Raw genomic sequence first — 21653 nt, forward strand, 5'->3', positions numbered from 1 at the left:
ATTCTGTCATTATACTACTATACTATTATTATTCTGTCATTATACTACTATACTATTATTATTCTGTCATTATACTACTATACTATTATTATTCTGTCATTATACTACTATACTATTATTATTCTGTCATTATACTACTATACTATTATTATTCTGTCATTATACTACTATACTATTATTATTCTGTCATTATACTACTATACTATTATTATTCTGTCATTATACTACTATACTATCATCATACTGTCATTATACTACTATACTATTATTATTCTGTCATTATACTACTATACTATTATTATTCTGTCATTATACTACTATACTATTATTATTCTGTCATTATACTACTATACTATTATTATTCTGTCATTATACTACTATACTATTATTATTCTGTCATTATACTACTATACTATTATTATTCTGTCATTATACTACTATACTATTATTATTCTGTCATTATACTACTATACTATTATTATTCTGTCATTATACTACTATACTATTATTATTCTGTCATTATACTACTATACTATTATTATTCTGTCATTATACTACTATACTATTATTATTCTGTCATTATACTACTATACTATTATTATTCTGTCATTATACTACTATACTATTATTATTCTGTCATTATACTACTATACTATTATTATTCTGTCATTATACTACTATACTATTATTATTCTGTCATTATACTACTATACTATTATTATTCTGTCATTATACTACTATACTATTATTATTCTGTCATTATACTACTATACTATTATTATTCTGTCATTATACTACTATACTATTATTATTCTGTCATTATACTACTATACTATCATCATACTGTCATTAAACTACTATACTATTATTATTCTGTCATTATACTACTATACTATTATTATTCTGTCATTATACTACTATACTATTATTATTCTGTCATTATACTACTATACTATTATTATTCTGTCATTATACTACTATACTATTATTATTCTGTCATTATACTACTATACTATTATTATTCTGTCATTATACTACTATACTATTATTATTCTGTCATTATACTACTATACTATTATTATTCTGTCATTATACTACTATACTATTATTATTCTGTCATTATACTACTATACTATTATTATTCTGTCATTATACTACTATACTATTATTATTCTGTCATTATACTACTATACTATTATTATTCTGTCATTATACTACTATACTATTATTATTCTGTCATTATACTACTATACTATTATTATTCTGTCATTATACTACTATACTATTATTATTCTGTCATTATACTACTATACTATTATTATTCTGTCATTATACTACTATACTATTATTATTCTGTCATTATACTACTATACTATCATCATACTGTCATTATACTACTATACTATTATTATTCTGTCATTATACTACTATACTATTATTATTCTGTCATTATACTACTATACTATTATTATTCTGTCATTATACTACTATACTATTATTATTCTGTCATTATACTACTATACTATTATTATTCTGTCATTATACTACTATACTATTATTATTCTGTCATTATACTACTATACTATTATTATTCTGTCATTATACTACTATACTATTATTATTCTGTCATTATACTACTATACTATCATCATACTGTCATTATACTACTATACTATTATTATTCTGTCATTATACTACTATACTATTATTATTCTGTCATTATACTACTATACTATTATTATTCTGTCATTATACTACTATACTATTATTATTCTGTCATTATACTACTATACTATTATTATTCTGTCATTATACTACTATACTATTATTATTCTGTCATTATACTACTATACTATCATCATACTGTCATTATACTACTATACTATTATTATTCTGTCATTATACTACTATACTATTATTATTCTGTCATTATACTACTATACTATTATTATTCTGTCATTATACTACTATACTATTATTATTCTGTCATTATACTACTATACTATTATTATTCTGTCATTATACTACTATACTATTATTATTCTGTCATTATACTACTATACTATCATCATACTGTCATTATACTACTATACTATCATCATACTGTCATTATACTACTATACTATTATTATTCTGTCATTATACTACTATACTATTATTATTCTGTCATTATACTACTATACTATTATTATTCTGTCATTATACTACTATACTATTATTATTCTGTCATTATACTACTATACTATCATCATACTGTCATTATACTACTATACTATTATTATTCTGTCATTATACTACTATACTATTATTATTCTGTCATTATACTACTATACTATTATTATTCTGTCATTATACTACTATACTATTATTATTCTGTCATTATACTACTATACTATCATCATACTGTCATTAAACTACTATACTATTATTATTCTGTCATTATACTACTATACTATTATTATTCTGTCATTATACTACTATACTATTATTATTCTGTCATTATACTACTATACTATTATTATTCTGTCATTATACTACTATACTATTATTATTCTGTCATTATACTACTATACTATTATTATTCTGTCATTATACTACTATACTATCATCATACTGTCATTATACTACTATACTATCATCATACTGTCATTATACTACTATACTATTATTATTCTGTCATTATACTACTATACTATTATTATTCTGTCATTATACTACTATACTATTATTATTCTGTCATTATACTACTATACTATCATCATACTGTCATTATACTACTATACTATTATTATTCTGTCATTATACTACTATACTATTATTATTCTGTCATTATACTACTATACTATTATTATTCTGTCATTATACTACTATACTATTATTATTCTGTCATTATACTACTATACTATTATTATTCTGTCATTATACTACTATACTATTATTATTCTGTCATTATACTACTATACTATTATTATTCTGTCATTATACTACTATACTATTATTATTCTGTCATTATACTACTATACTATTATTATTCTGTCATTATACTACTATACTATTATTATTCTGTCATTATACTACTATACTATTATTATTCTGTCATTATACTACTATACTATTATTATTCTGTCATTATACTACTATACTATTATTATTCTGTCATTATACTACTATACTATTATTATTCTGTCATTATACTACTATACTATTATTATTCTGTCATTATACTACTATACTATCATCATACTGTCATTAAACTACTATACTATTATTATTCTGTCATTATACTACTATACTATCATCATACTGTCATTAAACTACTATACTATTATTATTCTGTCATTATACTACTATACTATTATTATTCTGTCATTATACTACTATACTATTATTATTCTGTCATTATACTACTATACTATCATCATACTGTCATTATACTACTATACTATTATTATTCTGTCATTATACTACTATACTATCATCATACTGTCATTATACTACTATACTATTATTATTCTGTCATTATACTACTATACTATTATTATTCTGTCATTATACTACTATACTATCATCATACTGTCATTATACTACTATACTATTATTATTCTGTCATTATACTACTATACTATTATTATTCTGTCATTATACTACTATACTATTATTATTCTGTCATTATACTACTATACTATCATCATACTGTCATTATACTACTATACTATCATCATACTGTCATTATACTACTATACTATCATCATACTGTCATTATACTACTATACTATCATCATACTGTCATTATACTACTATACTATTATTATTCTGTCATTATACTACTATACTATCATCATACTGTCATTAAACTACTATACTATTATTATTCTGTCATTATACTACTATACTATTATTATTCTGTCATTATACTACTATACTATTATTATTCTGTCATTATACTACTATACTATTATTATTCTGTCATTATACTACTATACTATCATCATACTGTCATTATACTACTATACTATCATCATACTGTCATTAAACTACTATACTATTATTATTCTGTCATTATACTACTATACTATTATTATTCTGTCATTATACTACTATACTATTATTATTCTGTCATTATACTACTATACTATCATCATACTGTCATTATACTACTATACTATTATTATTCTGTCATTATACTACTATACTATTATTATTCTGTCATTATACTACTATACTATTATTATTCTGTCATTATACTACTATACTATTATTATTCTGTCATTATACTACTATACTATCATCATACTGTCATTAAACTACTATACTATTATTATTCTGTCATTATACTACTATACTATTATTATTCTGTCATTATACTACTATACTATCATCATACTGTCATTATACTACTATACTATTATTATTCTGTCATTATACTACTATACTATCATCATACTGTCATTATACTACTATACTATTATTATTCTGTCATTATACTACTATACTATTATTATTCTGTCATTATACTACTATACTATCATCATACTGTCATTATACTACTATACTATCATCATACTGTCATTATACTACTATACTATCATCATACTGTCATTATACTACTATACTATCATCATACTGTCATTATACTACTATACTATTATTATTCTGTCATTATACTACTATACTATCATCATACTGTCATTATACTACTATACTATTATTATTCTGTCATTATACTACTATACTATTATTATTCTGTCATTATACTACTATACTATTATTATTCTGTCATTATACTACTATACTATCATCATACTGTCATTATACTACTATACTATTATTATTCTGTCATTATACTACTATACTATCATCATACTGTCATTATACTACTATACTATCATCATACTGTCATTATACTACTATACTATCATCATACTGTCATTAAACTACTATACTATTATTATTCTGTCATTATACTACTATACTATTATTATTCTGTCATTATACTACTATACTATCATCATACTGTCATTATACTACTATACTATCATCATACTGTCATTATACTACTATACTATCATCATACTGTCATTAAACTACTATACTATTATTATTCTGTCATTATACTACTATACTATTATTATTCTGTCATTATACTACTATACTATCATCATACTGTCATTAAACTACTATACTATTATTATTCTGTCATTATACTACTATACTATTATTATTCTGTCATTATACTACTATACTATCATCATACTGTCATTATACTACTATACTATTATTATTCTGTCATTATACTACTATACTATCATCATACTGTCATTATACTACTATACTATTATTATTCTGTCATTATACTACTATACTATCATCATACTGTCATTATACTACTATACTATCATCATACTGTCATTATACTACTATACTATTATTATTCTGTCATTATACTACTATACTATTATTATTCTGTCATTATACTACTATACTATCATCATACTGTCATTATACTACTATACTATTATTATTCTGTCATTATACTACTATACTATTATTATTCTGTCATTATACTACTATACTATCATCATACTGTCATTATACTACTATACTATTATTATTCTGTCATTATACTACTATACTATTATTATTCTGTCATTATACTACTATACTATCATCATACTGTCATTATACTACTATACTATTATTATTCTGTCATTATACTACTATACTATCATCATACTGTCATTAAACTACTATACTATTATTATTCTGTCATTATACTACTATACTATTATTATTCTGTCATTATACTACTATACTATCATCATACTGTCATTATACTACTATACTATTATTATTCTGTCATTATACTACTATACTATTATTATTCTGTCATTATACTACTATACTATCATCATACTGTCATTATACTACTATACTATTATTATTCTGTCATTATACTACTATACTATTATTATTCTGTCATTATACTACTATACTATCATCATACTGTCATTATACTACTATACTATCATCATACTGTCATTATACTACTATACTATTATTATTCTGTCATTAAACTACTATACTATTATTATTCTGTCATTATACTACTATACTATCATCATACTGTCATTATTTTACTATACTATCATCATACTGTCATTATTTTACTATACTATTATTATTCTGTCATTAAACTACTATACTATTATTATTCTGTCATTATACTACTATACTATCATCATACTGTCATTATACTACTATACTATTATTATTCTGTCATTATACTACTATACTATCATCATACTGTCATTATACTACTATACTATTATTATTCTGTCATTATACTACTATACTATTATTATTCTGTCATTATACTACTATACTATCATCATACTGTCATTATACTACTATACTATTATTATTCTGTCATTATACTACTATACTATTATTATTCTGTCATTATACTACTATACTATCATCATACTGTCATTATACTACTATACTATTATTATTCTGTCATTATACTACTATACTATTATTATTCTGTCATTATACTACTATACTATCATCATACTGTCATTATACTACTATACTATCATCATACTGTCATTATACTACTATACTATCATCATACTGTCATTATACTACTATACTATCATCATACTGTCATTATACTACTATACTATTATTATTCTGTCATTATACTACTATACTATCATCATACTGTCATTATACTACTATACTATTATTATTCTGTCATTATACTACTATACTATTATTATTCTGTCATTATACTACTATACTATTATTATTCTGTCATTATACTACTATACTATCATCATACTGTCATTATACTACTATACTATTATTATTCTGTCATTATACTACTATACTATCATCATACTGTCATTATACTACTATACTATTATTATTCTGTCATTATACTACTATACTATTATTATTCTGTCATTATACTACTATACTATCATCATACTGTCATTATACTACTATACTATCATCATACTGTCATTATACTACTATACTATCATCATACTGTCATTATACTACTATACTATTATTATTCTGTCATTATACTACTATACTATCATCATACTGTCATTATACTACTATACTATCATCATACTGTCATTATACTACTATACTATTATTATTCTGTCATTATACTACTATACTATCATCATACTGTCATTATACTACTATACTATTATTATTCTGTCATTATACTACTATACTATCATCATACTGTCATTATACTACTATACTATTATTATTCTGTCATTATACTACTATACTATCATCATACTGTCATTAAACTACTATACTATTATTATTCTGTCATTATACTACTATACTATTATTATTCTGTCATTATACTACTATACTATTATTATTCTGTCATTATACTACTATACTATCATCATACTGTCATTATACTACTATACTATCATCATACTGTCATTATACTACTATACTATTATTATTCTGTCATTATACTACTATACTATCATCATACTGTCATTATACTACTATACTATCATCATACTGTCATTATACTACTATACTATTATTATTCTGTCATTATACTACTATACTATCATCATACTGTCATTATACTACTATACTATTATTATTCTGTCATTATACTACTATACTATTATTATTCTGTCATTATACTACTATACTATTATTATTCTGTCATTATACTACTATACTATTATTATTCTGTCATTATACTACTATACTATTATTATTCTGTCATTATACTACTATACTATTATTATTCTGTCATTATACTACTATACTATTATTATTCTGTCATTATACTACTATACTATTATTATTCTGTCATTATACTACTATACTATTATTATTCTGTCATTATACTACTATACTATTATTATTCTGTCATTATACTACTATACTATTATTATTCTGTCATTATACTACTATACTATTATTATTCTGTCATTATACTACTATACTATTATTATTCTGTCATTATACTACTATACTATCATCATACTGTCATTATACTACTATACTATTATTATTCTGTCATTATACTACTATACTATCATCATACTGTCATTAAACTACTATACTATTATTATTCTGTCATTATACTACTATACTATTATTATTCTGTCATTATACTACTATACTATCATCATACTGTCATTATACTACTATACTATCATCATACTGTCATTAAACTACTATACTATTATTATTCTGTCATTATACTACTATACTATCATCATACTGTCATTATACTACTATACTATTATTATTCTGTCATTATACTACTATACTATTATTATTCTGTCATTATACTACTATACTATTATTATTCTGTCATTATACTACTATACTATCATCATACTGTCATTATACTACTATACTATTATTATTCTGTCATTATACTACTATACTATCATCATACTGTCATTATACTACTATACTATCATCATACTGTCATTATACTACTATACTATTATTATTCTGTCATTATACTACTATACTATCATCATACTGTCATTATACTACTATACTATTATTATTCTGTCATTATACTACTATACTATCATCATACTGTCATTATACTACTATACTATTATTATTCTGTCATTATACTACTATACTATCATCATACTGTCATTATACTACTATACTATTATTATTCTGTCATTATACTACTATACTATTATTATTCTGTCATTATACTACTATACTATTATTATTCTGTCATTATACTACTATACTATCATCATACTGTCATTATACTACTATACTATTATTATTCTGTCATTATACTACTATACTATCATCATACTGTCATTAAACTACTATACTATTATTATTCTGTCATTATACTACTATACTATCATCATACTGTCATTATACTACTATACTATCATCATACTGTCATTATACTACTATACTATCATCATACTGTCATTAAACTACTATACTATTATTATTCTGTCATTATACTACTATACTATTATTATTCTGTCATTATACTACTATACTATCATCATACTGTCATTATACTACTATACTATTATTATTCTGTCATTATACTACTATACTATCATCATACTGTCATTAAACTACTATACTATTATTATTCTGTCATTATACTACTATACTATTATTATTCTGTCATTAAACTACTATACTATCATCATACTGTCATTATACTACTATACTATTATTATTCTGTCATTATACTACTATACTATCATCATACTGTCATTATACTACTATACTATTATTATTCTGTCATTATACTACTATACTATCATCATACTGTCATTATACTACTATACTATTATTATTCTGTCATTATACTACTATACTATCATCATACTGTCATTATACTACTATACTATTATTATTCTGTCATTATACTACTATACTATCATCATACTGTCATTAAACTACTATACTATTATTATTCTGTCATTATACTACTATACTATCATCATACTGTCATTATACTACTATACTATTATTATTCTGTCATTATACTACTATACTATCATCATACTGTCATTAAACTACTATACTATTATTATTCTGTCATTATACTACTATACTATTATTATTCTGTCATTATACTACTATACTATCATCATACTGTCATTATACTACTATACTATTATTATTCTGTCATTATACTACTATACTATCATCATACTGTCATTATACTACTATACTATTATTATTCTGTCATTATACTACTATACTATTATTATTCTGTCATTATACTACTATACTATCATCATACTGTCATTATACTACTATACTATTATTATTCTGTCATTATACTACTATACTATCATCATACTGTCATTATACTACTATACTATTATTATTCTGTCATTATACTACTATACTATTATTATTCTGTCATTATACTACTATACTATTATTATTCTGTCATTATACTACTATACTATCATCATACTGTCATTATACTACTATACTATTATTATTCTGTCATTATACTACTATACTATTATTATTCTGTCATTATACTACTATACTATCATCATACTGTCATTATACTACTATACTATTATTATTCTGTCATTATACTACTATACTATTATTATTCTGTCATTATACTACTATACTATCATCATACTGTCATTATACTACTATACTATTATTATTCTGTCATTATACTACTATACTATTATTATTCTGTCATTATACTACTATACTGTTATTATTCTGTCATTAAACTACTATACTATCATCATACTGTCATTATACTACTATACTATTATTATTCTGTCATTATACTACTATACTATTATTATTCTGTCATTATACTACTATACTATTATTATTCTGTCATTATACTACTATACTATTATTATTCTGTCATTATACTACTATACTATTATTATTCTGTCATTATACTACTATACTATTATTATTCTGTCATTATACTACTATACTATTATTATTCTGTCATTATACTACTATACTATTATTATTCTGTCATTAAACTACTATATCATCATACTGTCATTATACTACTATACTATTATTATTCTGTCATTATACTACTATACTATTATTTTTCTGTCATTATACTACTATACTATCATCATACTGTCATTAAACTACTATACTATTATTATTCTGTCATTATACTACTATACTATTATTATTCTGTCATTATACTACTATACTATTATTATTCTGTCATTATACTACTATACTATTATTATTCTGTCATTATACTACTATACTATTATTATTCTGTCATTATACTACTATACTATTATTATTCTGTCATTAAACTACTATACTATCATCATACTGTCATTATACTACTATACTATTATTATTCTGTCATTATACTACTATACTATCATCATACTGTCATTATACTACTATACTATTATTATTCTGTCATTAAACTACTATACTATTATTATTCTGTCATTATACTACTATACTATTATTATTCTGTCATTAAACTACTATACTATCATCATACTGTCATTATACTACTATACTATTATTATTCTGTCATTAAACTACTATACTATTATTATTCTTTCATTATACTACTATACTGTAATACTGTAAATATTCAGAGCACTGTACATACTTATTTTTCTATATCTTCATTACTTTCTGTATGCTTTCTTATCATTTACATATCTAGAATAGAATAGAATAGAATAGAATAGAATAGAATAGAATTGAATAGAATAGAATAGAATATCTTCATTGTCCTTGGAACATTTGGCATGTCCAACACTTGTGTGCTTTACACATATTGCACTTTACACATTCAATAAAAATTACCCAAGAAACTCTTATGCATATTGCCCCAGAATTTACACATATTGCACAAAAGAGTTGAATATATTGCACATGAGAAAACAAATTTTTGCCCAAGATTTATGCGTATTGTAGAAAATAATTCTCCCAGAAAAATTTCCCTGAGTATTTAATGCTTGTCCTGCTCTAGGGTAGAAACTGTTCTTCAGTCTATTTGTTCTGGTTTTGATTGATCTACACAGAAACGTGGTGTTAATGACACTTCCAAAGGATTAATAACAGCTCCGTCTTCAAACATACTGCAGGATTAGGTGGAGATGATGGAATATGTGGGATTAGATGGAGATGAAGGAGTATGTGGGATTACATGGAGATGATGGTGTATTTGGGATTAGATGGAGATTTTATATCTAAATTCAGCCTAACTAATTTTTAGTACACCAGCGGAAAAGAAGCCACTCCACAAGCATGTGTTGAATAAACCACGGTGTCTGTGAGAGTAGCTCATGCTCAGATGTCACATGTCTCAGTTAAATGGTTAATATGTTCTCCGGTGTTTTAATGTTTAATTCAGCAGATTTAACAGTGTAGTGTTTAAACGCAGCTTCTGTTTCCTCTCGCGCTCCGTTTTCATGTGCACTGCGCCTTTAAGCGCTCCGATGCGCTCGCGCACACTGAGGGAAGTAGCGCGGCGCTGGCGTAGCCAACATGGCCCCCGAGCAGCCGCCGCTTCTCTCCGCTATGAAGAGACGAACTCACTCTCCTTCTCCGCCGCCACCGGACACCGTCAGCCCAAACCAGGGCGTCGCTGGTGAAAGAGGAGGGTAGACCTCCCCATGTCAGGCCCGTCTCTGTCAGCCAAAGCCACGTTCAGCCGTGTGACAAAGAGGGGCGCGAGCCCGGGTGTCGGCGGCGGCGGAACCATGAGCAAGGATTATTCCATTAATCTGTCCGTGCAGCGAGTGCTGAGTCTGTGGGTACAAGGCACCGTGCCCACACTGCAGCACTTCACAGGTACGTGCCATTGACACTAAAAAAAGCGCTCAGCACGCTTTCCCTCTGTCTACCCACCTATCCCTCTATCCCATCCCTCCATCCTATTCTCCTCCCAGCGCGTGAAGTCAGTGCCGGGTAAGGAGCGGGAGGAGAATAGGATGGAGGGATGGGTAGGTAAAAAAATAGAAATGGAATTTTATATTCGAGAAACTCTTGCATGTCTCTCTGCCTCATGTGTCCTGCTTCGTGTCTCTCTGCGAGCACAAACACATGCACTAGAGATGTATTGATCATTATTGATCAATCATGATTGATTGTAGATGTGTTCAGCATAGGACACTGGACACGTCTCAATTCCATTTTCTTCTATTGTGCAGTGAAGTGTCACTGAACGGTGTTCATAATGGTCCAGTGTTAAGCACACAGTGATGGTTAATTAACCCCTACAGTGCTGCTGGACAACACTGAACACTCATCCACCTGAAGTTCTTCCAACCCTGGAGGTACGGGATGGTCATCTTTCCTCCTTGTGGTTCCACTCGGTCCTGCATTGAGCTACTCATCAGGGTTAGTTAGGACAGAAGGTCTGTGTTATTTCTATAATAACAAAAAAGAATAATTTGTAATTTAGTAACGTCAGAAACTATCAGCTTTAACATTATTGAACTGGAACTAAATGGGTGTAGGATGGAAAGATGTGAGATTAAAAATATCCAGACTGAGCAGAGACTCGCCCGGTTCGGCAGCACTGTGAATAATCATTAGTAACTCCTGCAGCCTTGTCACGAATGGCCTATTCTTTAATTCATTCTTCACCCCATGCCATGTGTCACACACACAGGGGGATGAATACTGGACATTCCACTGGCTAGTGTTAGTGTTTGAACTGACCAAGAGCTGTCAGCTGATTAAAATCACATACATGTGCAGATGTAATACTGCTGATGTGTTTCTCTCCCAGTAACTGGACAATAGCACGATTGTGGTTGGTCTATCTGTGTATACAGAACCATATAAGGTAATATACTGTATATGTATATATGTATACACATTAAAGGTGTGTACTAAACAGTGTAAGGAATATTCCAGAGGACCTCTGCTTCTGCTCTGGAGTATAGTGACATGGGGGTGTGATCATGTGTAGCTATCTGACCCTGAAACACTGCATCACAGACCGGAGATCATTTCTGAATGTTTTCCATATTTAATTTGTGGAAAGTTGTATTTTTACGTGATGATACGAGTGACTGGTGGACATTACAGGCTGCTTGTAGAGCATAGTACTGCGAAGCACACCCAGTTTCAGGAATGATGGCTCGAACATCAGCATTAGCAGATAGTTTGCTTATTTCTAGAAAAGTGATTACTGGAAGCTCGAAATGAGTTAAAATGTCCAGAAAGAGGCTCAATCATAGCTAATCATCTCATCAGGAGCATGCACTTACTGAGGTTTGATTACACTTACAGCCTCCTTTAGATCCTGATGGTTATATTCGTTGCGATGTGATGTGACATTTGAGAGCGAGAGGAAGTGCAGTGTTTAGGCTGGGAAGTTTCATAACCCTCAGCGTTAGCTGGGATGATGACATAAGGGAAGTTACTCCAGTGTTGTTGAGGAACTAAAGGAGGCAGATTTATTAGGGACTAATTTGTTAGTTTGTTGCTGACAGTAGTACAGCATGTCAGGAGAGCAGAAAAGCAGGCTTAAATTGTACACATAGACTCCATCTTCATAGTGATATCTCTAATATTCATTTATAAATCTGCACAGAGAGGAACATTATTATTATTGTGTATATTGTAGCTGTTGTACTGAAGCTGTGAGGCTTCACATAAAATCACATTAACACAGTGTCCAGTCACTGCTGCTGCTGACTCAAAAGGTATTTCATTTTTTTCACTTCCTGTTCTTATTTTCTACTTTTCTTTACAGACCATTTAGAGCATTTTTGAGTCAGGTAACTTCAACCAGCTTTAATCAGAGTGTGTGAAAGTGTGAGAGTGTGTGTAAAAGAGTGTGGGAGAGCATCTGAGTGTGTGTGTGTGTGAGAATGTGAGAGTGTGGAGTGTGCAAGAATGTGTGAGAGTGTGTGAGACCTCTCTCTCTCTCTCTCCTTCTGCACTCCACAGATGATGATGTATGTTTTATTTGTCCTGGAAGGGCAGAGATACTGCTGTGGGGAAACTCAGTCTTCAGAGATGACAGGGATTTGAAACAGCACTGTGTGTGTGTGTGTGTGTGTGTGTGTGTGTGTGTGACTGATGCCTCACCCATTGACATCTCTACAGAGAGACTGATGTTTCTGCCGTTTCTGTGCTGATATTTTTCTAGTGTGTATTTTCTTTCTTTGTCACACTCCTTCACTCCTTCACTCCTTCACCAGCCTGCAGGACAGTGTGTAGAGTTTATGTGCTTCACTGGGCTTAGGGATAGTCTCGTTTTAATTTAATTCAATTTACTGTAAGTTCTTAGGAGACAACTCCAAGTCCATCTGATTCTCAGTTGAACAGATTGTTTGTTTCAGTTTGTTGAAAACTTTTGTGAAACCTTGAGCAATGAATAAAAGGTATATGTATAATCATCTCTAGTTTCTGGGTTTGGGGTTTAGTTAATGGTGTATATTCCTAGCCTAGGGATCAGTCATAGCTTCATGAATCCACTCAGTGATCATGCATCAGACTGTCGTGGGATCGGACTGACTCTGGGTCTCATGTTGTGCTGATGTCCAGAAGAGTTCTCTCCTTACCCAGTGTGGACTGTGGAAGCTGCAGTGTGTTTACTGAGCACAGGGTGTTGAAGCAGAAAGGCTGGAAAGATAGAGGAAAAGAGAAAAAGATGGAGTCTTGAAAGAGTCAGGAAACCAAATTACATACACTTTTACTTCCTGTAAAATAAACTCAATTATGTAAGTGTCTGTGATTTAGGGACAATTTGAAAAATAGTTTGTTTTATGGAATATATTAATTGGCTTTTAAGTAAACTTATGTGGATTACATGAATATAACGGATTATTGTTTTTATGTTAACTCAGAAAGATTTATTTAGTGCCTGAAGTTTAACAGATCAGGACAGTTCAGACAGATGTCTGTTTGAGACAGAGACGTTTCTCTGTATGTACTCATCACTCTGTATCCTGTGTGTTGTAGAGATGTGGTATTGGGTGTTCCTGTGGTGTCTCTTCTCCTCGCTGTTTGTTCACAGCGCCGTGGGGCTGCTCATGTGTGTGATGCTGCAGAGGCACAAGCGCGGCCGCCTCATCACGCTGGTGCTGATCAGTGCCGGCTTTCTGGCCTCCATCATCGGAGGCGTCCTCACCAGTGAGTACCTGCACTCCTCCCTTCATCCACTTCTCTGATTTAGTTTGCGCTGCTGCTCCAATAAATCTGACATCCACTTTTTTCTTTTTCTTTTCCATGTATTTTTCTCTCCTGACCTCTCAAATCTCTTCTCATCTATCTTTCTGATCTGAGAGGAAAGAGTGAGTGAGTGGGAACTTCTTGTCCTTCTCTCTCTCTCTCTCTCTCTCTCTCTCTCTCTGTCCATATCACCTTTTCTTTGTTTCTCTTTTAAACAAACTACATTATCCATCAGCCTCAACCGAGTGCCTGATTCACACTGCACATGTTTATTATTTGCTCACATTTAATCAATCAGCACTTGTTATCTGTTTTCTGTTCATCTCCCACTCTTGTTGTTACCTCACTTCACTACAGCTTGTGTTATTTTCCCTTCAAATAAATCCATTCCTGTCCTAGACCAGTTTATCCGCAAAGTGCCGGTGTGGTGCAGGTTTTCATTCTGATCAAGCAGGAGCCACATCTGATTTCACCTGGTTAAACAACAGATCTTGGCTTTCAGTAGACTCAGGTGTAGCTTCTGCTCACTTGGAATGAAAACATGCCCCCACACTGGTTCTTTGCTGATAAGGTTTGACCAGTATGGTCTACTGTCAGTTCCTAAGCAGATGTAGCTTACTAGCTAGCTCTGTCAGTCAGCATTCATTGCGTTCTTCTCTGATGGTGAGGTGTCACTCTCAGGTGCAGTGGTGGCCTGGGTGTACCGTGTCGCAGGAAAGGACATGGCTCCTCTGGAGGCTCTGGTGTTTGGGGTGGGTCAGACCACTCTCACAATCCTGATCTCCCTCTCCCGCATCCTGGCCACTTTGTGACTGGACCTGGTGAAAGAGGTGGCTGAAGACGTGAGGGATGGAACTAAGGTTCCTGGAGGTGGCCTGGTTGCTGGAGGTACGAGGTTTTGCTTTCTTGTGGTCGGCAGTTCAGGCCACAGAAAATGCTGAGAAAGGTGTTTTAGGTTCCACTGCAATCACCAGATGGACCTCCGCCCAAGTCCCGCTGGATCATAAACTGCACTTTGGTGGTCGCTGCACCACCGACTGACAGAAAACAGATAACAGGAAGCCACACTGACTGTCTTCAGAAGTTTGTCCTTCTATGTTTATTTCTTCATTACACTTCTGGGAAGTGTTTTCTGTCAGTCCTGTATTGTTCAGCGTGTTCAGCACTCAGCTGTAACTCCAGAGGTCCAGCAAGAGGTTTCAGCACACACCACCTCCACACTCCCCACATTACAGACTGAATATCTTTAACCCTTTCTGTTTGTCTGATGTTTCCGTGTTGCAGCAGTATATCAGTATGGATGCTCTCACTACACAGTATAACTCACCTTCTCTAGGTTAACATGCCTGACATCTGTGCAGGAGTTCCATCCAAGATAATCCAGATTACTGAATAGTTTCTGAATATTTATCAAACATATTTAATTCTTTACCATGGACTGCAGTGATTTGAGATGTTTCAAGTGAAGGATGACTCTACAGTTAAGGTTTGACTCAGAGTTTAGATGCTTCTTCATCATTTCTTTCAGCTCCTGCAGTGTTATTACTGAACCTCCAGCATCACGTCCACCCTGTTTACAGCCTGTTAACAGCTCAGATAATGTCATCATGATTTTTTATTTACCACAGAGGTTCCAGATAGGAGAGTGCTGTTGTTGGGTTTGTGTGAAATCTGTGTGTTTCTCAGAGTAGGTTTTAATAATTTTTCAATATCAATCCCATGAGGCTCTGTTGCATGTAGACTTACTTTGCCTTTGTACCTCAGGCCTTAAGCACACTGGGTTTATAGGGAAGAGTGTGAATGTGCTGCACTGCTGCTTCACTGCTTCCTGTAGGTTCCTGTGCACCTTCTGTCCACACACATGGATGGAACTTCATCCTTCACCCTCCTGAAGATCAGAACATTCATGGTTATTCACTTTGCTATAGAGGTCACTGGTCCTGGAAATGCCAGAGGTAACGTGTCTGCTCCTTCCTGTCGAGCGTTATACAGCTTAAATGACCTTGAGCTTAAGTTCAGCACCGATGAACTTGTGGTCCCCTGATGCTCGAGCCACCGCAGGAACATTGGAATAAAATCAGAGTCGGCAGAACCTGAACGTGAAATGCTTAGCAGAAGAAATGGATGACACTAATGCTGAAACAGTTCAAGTAGAAAGCTGCAGTCTACAAGACTAGTTTAATAAAAAGGGGCAGATTAGGGCATTAATCAGAGTCTAGAGCAGCAGTTTTCCTCACATGCCTCTGGAAATTACCGTCAAAACCTCATTACACCTTAACCTTTTTTTCCCTGGCATTCAGGTTGAGCATCTGCTGACTCTCATGTTTTATTGCATAAAGTTGTAGCATATTAGTCAGGATTAGGAAGTGTTGTTAAGTTTTTTTTATCTAAAAGTTGATTCCAGTCTTGAGCTCTGGACCTGTTAGTTGATAGTTTGGGTAGAAGGACAGATAGAATGTGTGTCTGTCTGAGTGAACCCACTTGATTTTATCAGCTAGTGTCTAATAGGGCACAAGAGCACATTCATTCAAACCTGTTTTCTTACAGCATTTCTGCAGTTTCAAGCCTTGTGTCTGGTGCCATGTTGTTTACAGCACTACTTTGCTGCTAATTCTGTAGGGATTTGCAGCAGTTCCTGGTGGTTTTAATGTCTCTAGATTAACAGGATTAGATGAACACTTTATTTATCAGCTGTTTTTAAGAAAGCAAATGAAAGAGGTGCAGTTTCTATTAATGGATCTGTTCAGTATTTCCACCAGTTCCTGTTTTACTCAGAATTATTGAATTATTAAACATTGATTTGTGTCACAGATTTACAGCTAGAGATGATCATCTCCGACTTTCATGAAGCAAAAGTCTTCCCTGAAGCTTTAGCTGTTTGTACTGTTTCTCCTGCAGGTCTGCAAACTGATTTTCTTTGACATGTTGCTTTTAAAATTGTTCTTTAGCAGACCTTTCCCGTTATTTCTGATTGTGAAAGACCAGACAGATTCAGCAGCAGTATGAAAGCCATTCTTTTATTATATCTATAGTAATGGGTTATTGTTCAGCATCAGTAACAGATCTATCCACTAGATGGCGCAGATGTAAATAGCGAAGAAGCCAGTGATTATAAATATAGAGCAGGAGAGAGAGAGAGAGAGAGAGAGAGAGAGAGAGACTAATTCTACAAATTCTTCTAACTGATATAAAAGTATCCAGTATTCCTCCTTCTCTAAAGCGACACTGCGCATCACTACATCATTAAAGGTTTGTGTTTGTGTTCATCCCCAGATAGCAAATTTGAAAACTATCTTTAAATACAGGAAGACTCTACAGCAGACTCTTCTGTTAGAAATGTAAATACACAATCCTGCATAATGTTAGTTATTATATATACATGTATATATATATATATATATACAGTATATATAAATATGTTTTGTATCTAAATCTACACCCAGATCACCACAGGCCTGCTGGATTTACAGCTTTCAGTTAGAGACATCAACTCCATAGCATCCATATTTCAGGAGGAAGTAAGTGTGTTTACAGAAACTGTTTGAAGTAAGAAAGCTTCCTTAACAAACCTGAACCTCAGACCTCCAGCTCAAAAGAAAGCAAGCATAAGAGGTTATTAGGAGGTTATTTCCTTAAGTGGATTGTTGTTGTTTTTTGCTGAATCTCTCCTGTACTGAAGTACCAAGAAGGCTGTTCAGTCACTATTCTGATCTTGTGAAATGTTGTACCACTTTGACCTACACAAGTGTCTTATATGTCTTTGAGCTCTGTGACTACACACAGAAAATGAAACTGGAACGGATTCAGGAGGATCCTCCTCAGCCAGTTCTGTACAGAACAAGGGCGTGGCTTATGTAGATAGTGTATGATAAGGTTCTTTTTTAAAAATTTTGTATCAGCAGACAGCTGGGGTTTATAACATGGCTATTATTGTAAAAAAAAAAAAAAAAAAAAAAAAAAGCTTTTCTGTAAATAATCTACTGACATTTTAAATAAACCAATTTGTAATAAAACTTAATCAGTGTAGCAACCCTGTGGTCATTTACACACACACAAGCGGTTGAATCGTACGTGAATCTGATGGAGTGTGATGTGCCTCCTGAACCTCTGAGGAAAAGTTTCCTCATGTAGCAGGTTTAACAGCAAGGCAAAAATCATTCCCATGTCCTCCCTCACTGCGTCCAGCTCCACCTCCAGTTTAAACACACAGTCTTGATCTGGAATTCAGACATAACCTTTAGTCCATATTAAATTTCAGCTCCTGCATCATTTCATGGCTTTTGCACTGAAACTCTTACCTGCTCATTTCTTTGAGTGCAGGTTTTTATATAGATTGTTAAAGACTGTTGAATTTTACTCAAAGCATGAGACTAGCATGCTTATGGAGAAAGAGAGAGTGTAGGGGAGTGTATGGATGCTGGTGGTGGCATCATGTGAGGCTCTGGTGCACTTCGGGAAATAAATAAACTGTATAAGGAAGGACGATTATCGCTACTGAAACAAAAGGGAACATTTTCCACCAGGGGGCGCTAGTATCCCCAACATAGGAAATCATTCACTAAGACGAACAAGACCCTAACCGGAGGACTTAAGACATTGATATTGATGAATCAAAACATCAGTAAAACAAATCCCGAGTTTTAACATTAAAGCCATCAGTAAGAAGCAGAGGATGTCTGTAAGCTGATGGGTGTGTGAGAGGAAATAGAGGTTAGAGGTGTTAGATGTATTCCTTTGTCTTTACAGTAAGAATACATGATGTAAGGTGTAGTAATGATACCCTTTAAGTGTTCAATGGTCAGTGTTTGTGTCCTGATCAACCTGATGATGTGTAACCTTTACATACTATATCATTACAGTAAAATTTGCATGAACCATAAAGAACAATGGCAAAATAAAAGGAAAACCTCATCTTTTCTGGTCCGATTCCGCCATATTTATGATTGGACTTTCACATACTTGCAGTCCTGTTTGTTTTCACTGTCAATAAAGCAGGCCTGTCAATCAAACATGATTATTCTGCGAGAAATGATGAAATCAGTTAGTCTCTGTTCTGCCAGCCATGTTGAGGACACTTCACGCCACATGTTCTTACAGACAACTTCATTAATAAACTCTCTCTGTCACAGATCACTTCAAATCAAGAGAAAGTGCAGCGTCTTTGACCTGGAGAACAAGTTTTGGAATTTTGCTGGTGTTTTAACCCATAAAGTATTGAATGTCTTCTGTAATTCAGTGATACCAGGAGCCTGGTATTATAGCACTAAAGGACTATTCTTCTGTATATAAACCCCATATTCTGTCTGTGTAGAATGGTTATACACTGCATTTAAACCTCAGGAATCAGAAAATATCCCTGTCCCTCCAGGACAACTATGAGACAATAAGTTATCACATCTCGTTTTATATAATCAAAGACATTTTCCTGTCAAAAACATCAAATAAAAAAAGTACAGTTCAGTACTCATTACAGTTCAGTACTCATTACAGTTCAGTGCTCATTACAGTTCAGTGCTCATTACAGTTCAGTAGACATTACAATTCAGTAGACATTACAATTCAGTACTCATCAGAATTCAGTACTCATTACAGTTCAATACTCATTACAGATTAGTGCTGATAACAATTCAGTACTCATTACAGTTCAGAACTGATCACAGTTCAGTACTCATGATACTGAATGAATGATAATACCCCAATAAACACAGCAAGACTGGTGACAGTGATTTGATGAACATGAAAGTGAAGCTGAACATCTCCTATGACCTGCACAGTGACCAGGTCTGTATTTTACTGAGCCACTTTGGGAGTTTTTTGGAGGAGTAAGGAGTTTCCTCCACCAGCATCATACAGTGGTTCAGAAGCTGAACTTGTATCAGTCATTCACAAGATCAACTGATGCTGTATTGGCTGCAAAATGAATCCCTACACCATAATAATAAATTATTGTTGTCTAAAACCAGATGTTT

General features: G+C 31.3%; 1 protein-coding gene across 1 annotated transcript; it reads left to right on the plus strand.

Moving 5' to 3' along the window:
* Nucleotides 1–11960: 11960 nt before the first annotated feature.
* tmem170b (transmembrane protein 170B) lies at nucleotides 11961–21320 on the plus strand. Its single transcript, XM_058378440.1, has 3 exons — nucleotides 11961–12345; nucleotides 15475–15645; nucleotides 16366–21320. The coding sequence occupies exons 1-3, from the start codon at nucleotides 12168–12170 to the stop codon at nucleotides 16494–16496; spliced, it is 480 nt and encodes a 159-aa protein (XP_058234423.1). The 5' UTR covers nucleotides 11961–12167; the 3' UTR covers nucleotides 16497–21320.
* Nucleotides 21321–21653: the final 333 nt, after the last annotated feature.

This window comes from Hemibagrus wyckioides, linkage group LG24, assembly GCF_019097595.1.
Source record: "Hemibagrus wyckioides isolate EC202008001 linkage group LG24, SWU_Hwy_1.0, whole genome shotgun sequence".
In the NCBI taxonomy this organism is placed as follows: Eukaryota; Metazoa; Chordata; class Actinopteri; order Siluriformes; family Bagridae; genus Hemibagrus; species Hemibagrus wyckioides.